Source organism: Pteropus alecto, unplaced genomic scaffold (assembly GCF_000325575.1).
Source record: "Pteropus alecto unplaced genomic scaffold, ASM32557v1 scaffold98, whole genome shotgun sequence".
NCBI classification, from domain to species: Eukaryota; Metazoa; Chordata; class Mammalia; order Chiroptera; family Pteropodidae; genus Pteropus; species Pteropus alecto.
Genome location: NW_006443570.1, coordinates 2,121,940 through 2,129,139, shown reverse-complemented (window position 1 = coordinate 2,129,139; position 7,200 = coordinate 2,121,940). Strand labels below are relative to the sequence as shown.

The following is a 7,200-nucleotide window of genomic DNA, read 5'->3' as shown; positions in this document are numbered from 1 at the left end:
AGCAGTCAATAGGATACTATTAGAAGTTCTTAAGCATGGAAACTCACTTGTTCAACATTTACTGAGGGCCTATTGTATATACTGTTAAGCATGAGGGTGTTCCTGCTCATGACTGCCAAGCGAACCCAGATATTTAGATACTTGAATACAAACTAGTTCTCTTGTCCCAAAATGAAATCAAATCAGATTTTATCTAAGCATCAATAAATTGTATAATGTTTTCTTTCCTATCTAATAGGAAATCCCCATTTGGAAGTACAGAAAGAAAGATTCCTGTTAAAAAGCTGGCTCCTGAATTTTCAAAAGTCAAAACAAAAACTCCTAAGCACTCTCCCATTAAAGAGGAACCCTGTGGTTCCTTATCAGAAACTGTTTGTAAACGTGAATTGAGGAGCCAAGAAACTCCAGAAAAGCCCCGGTCTTCAGTGGACACCCCACCAAGACTCTCCACTCCCCAGAAGGGACCCAACACCCATCCCAAGGAGAAAGCCTTCTCAAGTGAGATAGAAGATTTGCCGTACCTTTCCACCACAGAAATGTATTTGTGTCGTTGGCACCAGTCTCCCCCATCACCGTTACCATTACGGGAATCCTCTCCAAAGAAGGAGGAGACTGTAGCAAGTAAGGCATAGAGAACACTTGCTCTTATACCCTAGTGGTGGCGGTCAAGCTAACAAGTGTGAAAATGCCTTTGGCATTTTTAAAAAAGTGCAATCAATAAAGCAGAGTTCTGTCAAGAATGAGTAAGTTAACAGCCAGAGACAGACACTGTGCAGGCATTGCAAATAGATGGAATTACAGCAGAATGTGCTCAATGTATTTGCCTGCTTACAACACTGGGAGATGTGTTTGCCAGTAAGTTGCTCATCACAAGAGCACCAGACTTGGGGTGTAATCTCCGGCAACTTGCATGCCCTCTGAAAGAAGGGTTTTCTGTGCTGTGAAATGCATAGAACTTATACTTTGCCATGCACGACTGTTCCTGCAATTGATACTGTGTGAAACCTGGGAGGGTGGTCTTTGGGTATTCTCAGGGGCCAATGATAATTTTTGGGTTGGGGAGCCAGTTTGGGGTGGGGAATTTCACCTGGGCCTCCGCTCTTTAACTATATAAACATTTATCTGTATCTCTGTGTCCCGGTCTGGGGGGCAGGAGGAATCTGCCAAAGACCAACAGTCTTACTTTATCTTACTATACTTCACAAAGGTTCTAAATGTGAAGAGTTTACTTGGATTGCAGTAGCCCATTGGTTGTTCATATATTTAAATAAAATGGTCTACAAACTATTTTTCAAACAATAAGGACTATCTTGGGATATCTGAGCCTGCTTGGTGAGGGTGTGGGGTGTGGGACCTTGGTCTTCATTCCCGTTTTTTCTTTATGGCTTCCACACAGAGATGCTCCCCTATCTTCTACATCAACCAGTAACTGCAATGTACCTTCAATCGTGTAATGTTAGTCTATGACAGTCACTGTGGGTGCTCTGGGGTGATGGTGGGGGAAGCCTTCTTGGATAGAGCTGCAGCCCCAAGTTTCTACCACTGTCTTGCCCCAGCAGGGATGGGGATGGGAATCCATTCCAATGAGACAGGAGCATTCTCTAGGCTTTGTTTGGCTGTTCTGGTGACAAAATTAAGTGGGGAAGATAAATTACTCTTCTTAATTATCTAAAACTCATTAGGTCTCACAATGGAGAACATGAAATAGACCAGGATCCTGATCTAGGTTCAGGTTTTTTGTTGGTTCAGTCAGTTGAACAGGTTCATCTTTAATGGTTACCCTTCTTGCTGCCATGGCAATGCTGTGTAACAACTTAAGAGAAACCGTGAAGCAACTTCCCATCCGGGATTGGGAAATGGCTTGGTCCAGAGCTGTTCAGTGTGACTGGCTGTTTTTGAAAATCCTATCTGTCCTAGTACAGAAAATTCCAAACACCTCTGAGATTGTGGGCATAGCTTTACAGAAGGAGTCTGATTGGGGGGATCCCAGCCATTTGAGGAGCCTGAGTTGTGAATAACGTGTGAATCCTTATTCTTGATGCCCTATCTCAAGAGGAAGTCTCAATGGCTTGTTCTGAGGAAGCCAAAGTCTTTGTGCATGTTGTTCAGGTTGGACCAGCAAGGTAGTTTGTTTGGAGGGAGGAGGGAGCTGTTTAAGAAGACTACATATGTAAGTTTTGAGAACACTGATCTTTTATTTGAAAAATAGGGTCAACTTTTACTCACCTGCCATGTTCTGAGTTTAAGGTTTGATATCCTTGGCCATCAACTGTTGCAGGGAAACCACCCTAAATAATGAAGAAAAGAAGTCGTCTCAGTGTAAAAAAAAAAGTGGTGGGCTTATTTTCTTTTCTTTTGTCTGTTGTTCCCTCTTCCCCTCCCCCAGAGAGAAATTCTCAAAAGAACAACTCAAAAAAAACCAAAATGGCTTCCTAGTGAGAACTTCAGTGATGATCCTTTCCTCCATTTTGGGTATGGGCTTTTCTTCTTTTTACACTGAGATGATTCTTCTTTCCTGCATTATTTAGGGTGTCTGATGCCATCAAGTGTTGCAGGAGAAACTTCAGTCTTGGCTGGTGAGTAGAATAGGAATTGTGCTGGCTGGGCCTGGGCGGGGGGCATTGGTGGGATGGTGGATGGTTGGGAGCCACATTCCCCATCAGCTGGATGTGGGAGAGTGAGATTCCTTGGTGGATTACACTATAGATATCAAAATGACTACAAATTTCAGTTGTTTTTCAGGAACTGCAATAGCATCCATTATATCAATTGTCAGGTATTGGCTTAGGGGTTTTTTTGTGATCCTGTGTTTGGCAGACTGCAATGGCACTTTAGGTTCTTTAATACCATAGCAAGGACACTGAATATGGCTTCAGGTGAGGCCATAGAATGGATTCCTATAACTTGGTAACTTTGTCTTATCTGGGGAGACACCTCTTGTCCTAGTGAATATAGTAGGTTGTATGACCTTGGATTTAAGTGTGGTTCCACCCCTCCTCCCTTTCTTTTTCTTTTTCTTTCTTTTTTTCCAGTTCCTTCTTGGAGGGACCACTCAGTTGAGCCTCTAAGGGACCCAAATCCTTCAGACCTTTTGGAGGTAGGTATCGAAGACCTGTCAGTGGAAGGAAGTGAGAAACAGTAGAATTGGGAGTGTAACTTGAATATGTCATAGAAACTGTATGGATGGGTTAAATAAAACTTTTAAAGCCAGAAAGGAACTTGAGAGATTATCTAGTCCCAACTCCTTTGTTGTATAGATGATAAATATGAGGTCCAGAGTGGTTAAGTAATTTATTCAAAAATAAATAGCTAAGGAGTATTTGAAGCTAGATTTCATGTGAGGTAGAAAAGTTAGCATGTACCACTTCAGCAACAAAATTTCTTAAAAGTTTGATATTTATTTTAAACTTGGACTCTTACAAAGGATGGAGGTAAGGAGGGTTTATAGCAGTCTCAAGGGTTGTTTCAGTTTGACGTGACTTTCACTTTGGAAAGTTATGGAAATGATTTTGAAATTTGGATTTTTGTTTTGTTGATTCTGTTACCAGGAGGTTCCCATAATATCCATAGAACTCACAGACTCAGGTAGGACCTGAAGGTGAGATTTTACCTTCCTGGAAGCTGGAAATGAGTTAGTATGTGTGTGTCTCACATGGTGATATATCACTTATCATCTGTTATTCTTTACACAGAACCTGGATGACAGTGTGTTTTCAAAGCGGCATGCAAAACTGGAGCTGGATGAGAAGAGAAGGAAAAGGTGAGGCCAGAGTTATACATCCTGGAAACAACTGAGCCCTAGGACCCTGACCTCTCTCCATGCTGTGGAGAGTCCTGGAGCTCTTAACACTCTTAAATTACTGGCTTCCCATTGAGTATCTAAGTTTGAAGTGGTAATTATTGTAGGTAAAGATGTTTGGCCTCTTTTTCTTCATGTATGCCCTTAGTTCCACACTCTGTGGAACACCAACACATGATTTGGACTGCTAGACCCAAACAGCTCTTCCCTAACCAGTTGTTCTCTTTAACAACTCCCACCCCTAACCCCCAGCCCTAGTCAGGAAAAGTCAGCAGAGATCTCATTTGGGTCAGCATTTGGGTTGTTTGGATCACTTTTATAGAGCAGGTTTTTAGTAATGTCGGGTTTGTTTTGTCCGGTTTGTTTTTCCCAGATGGGATATTCAGAGGATCAGGGAACAAAGAATTTTACAGCGACTGCAGCTCAGAATGTATAAAAAGAAAGGAATTCAGGAATCTGAGCCTGAGGTTACCTCATTTTTCCCTGAGCCAGATGATGGTAAGTTTTGTTTATCTAAAAAGAGTAAGATATTTCAAAGAAGTTAGAAAGGGTGCAAGGCTCCAGGATACAACGTGTTGTAAATGAATGGTGTGTTGGAGCAGGTATAGTTGCTAGATATTTCCCACCTATGTCACTAACAAGGTTGCATTTGGCTTTCTTCCATAGTTGAGAGTTTGATGATTACTCCCTTCTTGCCTGTTGTAGCATTTGGACGACCATTACCAAAATTAACTCCACAGTAAGTATAAAGGGCTCTTTTCCCCTTCGTTCTCAGATAGCCTGCACTTCACCTTCCTTTCAAACTTCATGAAAGCCTAGATACAAGGTGGAACAGGTGGCTTAGGGATAGCCATGGTTCTTTGACAGAAGTGAGGCTACCTGGGCAACTAGATTTGTAGTGATAAGATTCCCAAGCCAGGAATTAGAATTGCTTGAGTTAGAAATAGATAATTCAGTCACTTTAATAGTGCGCTATTGCTCTGGCTTTGAGGTGGGAAAGACATTCCAGGCTAGGGACCTGGGAGTCAGGGTTAGGAATGGTGAGGAGCATAGTATCTTTTCTGGAGTTATTCTCATGTCCACACTCCATTCCTGTTAGTCTTGGAAGTTGATTTCCATATCTTTTTTTGCCAGGAATTTTGAGCTGCCCTGGTTGGATGAGCGTAGCCGATGCAGGTTGGAGATCCAGAAGAAGCAAACACCTCACCGGACGTGTAGGAAATAGCTGTGCTGGCAAGAACTTTCTGTCTTCAGATAGTTGTAGCATGCCATTCCCAGAGAGTGGCAGAGACCTGTATATGTGACCTATGTCCTCATGTATGTTGTTATTCGATGATAATGCCCTTTCATACTCCCTTGATCTTGGTTTTGTTTTCATCACTCATTTCACAAAAACTCTTTCATTGGGCTAATTGTGAATTATAGAGGGTGACTGGGATATCTTTTCCCCTTTTGGGGAAATGAGCTCTCAAGCTAAATCTCTAGGATGGCAGATTTGGAAGCTTCAGGGGTCTGCTTCTATACATTTGTCTATGTTAAAGGGGTAAAAGGGTTCTTTCATTAAACTCATGGAAGATAAAGCAACCCCTGCCTTTAGAGCTGTGCCTGCATGGCACTCTTCTCACCTTGGTGTACTCTTCCATATAGTTTAAGTATAGTGGTTTTTACTCTTAACAAAAATCTTACCACGAGCTTAAGGTCCATATGAGGAATAGCAAGTGAAGTGATGAAGCAAGCATCTTCACAGGATAGAAAAGAAGAGATCAGGGAGTTGGTAGATAAATGTCTGAAGAAAAGACAATTGTTCTCTTATAACTATTCTGTGATATAGCCATATGGGAAGGGATGTTTGGCTGTAATTGTTTTCTTAGTTAATGGGTAAATTAATTTCTTCCCTCATCCCCTCAAAAAATAAAATATTTGGACAAGAGAATGGGGATGGTTAGTTTTGGACAAGTTATGGCTCTAAAAAGAAGCAGTTGGCATTTGGGGATGGCATGTCAGAACCTGTATAGATGTCCTTGTGTCACATCACTTCCAAGGTATTCCTTAGTTGGGCTTTATCCTTTTAGCTGAGCTCTTGGTGGTGGGATAGAGATTTAAGGATGGTAAGGGTGTATGTGGAAATATGTGCTTTCTTTGGCTGGCAAATGTCTGCATCTTGAAACCAACAGATGTACCTAATGAGCTTCTCCATTCACTTTGTAAAAATAGATTTGTATGTGTACCATCCTGGTTCTCTCCCCCCACCCCCCCACCCTCCACCCCCTTTTTGTTAAAAAAAATGTCAGGACAGCACTCTAGGCCACTTTGGTCTCAGTGTAAGATCCCTGTAACTATCTGGAAGGAAAACAGAGCCAAGACCTCTGGTCTTAAATATATAGGAATTGCCTTTCTTTAGTCTTCAGGACTATTGTGTGAAAACAAGTAGGGGTCTAATCTCCTAGAAGGTAGGGGCTTTTATCCTTGAAGAGACTATGTCCCCAGATTTATTAGCACTTTTAGAGGAGAAGCCAAGGTATGTAGAGTGTGTGGCCGGCCCATCAGTGGAGCATGAGAGAATGGGATACCATTGTGGGAAGAAAAGAAAAGTTCCTCAGGGGCCTCCCACTGCTAAAGCTTTTTGTGAGATGTTGATCTGTGCTCCCTGGGTTTGACTTTTAAAGGAATTATTCCGGCAGCACATGTAGTATTCTTGGATGATCTTGCTGCTCTTATTTCTCCTTTTTGTGTGTGTGTGTGTGTGGCTATGGGTTTTCATTTGTAACTCCATCTGCTTAGGAGGAGTGGGCTCTCCACAAGGGAACCTGCTGTGAACTTCATTGCAGCAAGAATGTAGAGAGAAATAGGACTTATTCCACTAGGGGCTCTCATCTCACACCTTAAGGAGTGGAAGATTTCTAGAAAAACTGGGCCAGATTTTCTTTGTTCTCCATCATTTTAATATGGCAAGCTGTTTGGCTTTCCTACTCTGACCTATGTTATTTTTTTTTATAATGTACCCAAGAAAAAAAAAGACCAATCAGTGTCTCTTTACTTTGTTCCTTGATTCCTCTCAGTTTCTTCTTGATTTTCAGCATTTGTTGGATTCCTAATTTGGATATGGGTTAGCAAATTAATCTTTTGTTTGTGCCCTACCCAGGGGACTCCCCAGATTCTGAATTTGAGCTAGACTAAGAGGAATCCATGAGGTGCTATCTGGCCAGACTTAAGTGGATTCTTTTCCTTGGTTCTCCCTCTACCTAGGACCTCTTATTTTATTTTCCCCTCTACTAGATCAATTCTCCTTTGACTTGGATATGTAGAGGTTTGTTGAGAAGGAGGTTGGAGAGTAGATTAGCAAAGTTTCAAGAGCGAAATTACAGTGTGTTAGAGTGTGGGGGGAAAATTACTTATTTTTT

General features: G+C 41.8%; 1 protein-coding gene across 1 annotated transcript in view; it reads left to right on the top strand.

Annotated features, from left to right (window-relative positions):
• The window catches only part of MSL1 (male specific lethal 1 homolog), an 11,411-nt gene extending 4,571 nt beyond the window's left edge, over positions 1–6,840 (top strand). The window contains exons 3-9 of the mRNA XM_025041690.1: positions 239–621; positions 2,529–2,576; positions 3,033–3,097; positions 3,693–3,760; positions 4,173–4,297; positions 4,466–4,538; positions 4,934–6,840. Coding sequence (XP_024897458.1) covers positions 239–621; positions 2,529–2,576; positions 3,033–3,097; positions 3,693–3,760; positions 4,173–4,297; positions 4,466–4,538; positions 4,934–5,024 — 853 coding nt within the window. The 3' untranslated portion in view covers positions 5,025–6,840. The remainder of the gene's footprint in view (positions 1–238; positions 622–2,528; positions 2,577–3,032; positions 3,098–3,692; positions 3,761–4,172; positions 4,298–4,465; positions 4,539–4,933) is intronic.
• The last annotated feature ends 360 nt before the right edge of the window (positions 6,841–7,200 follow it).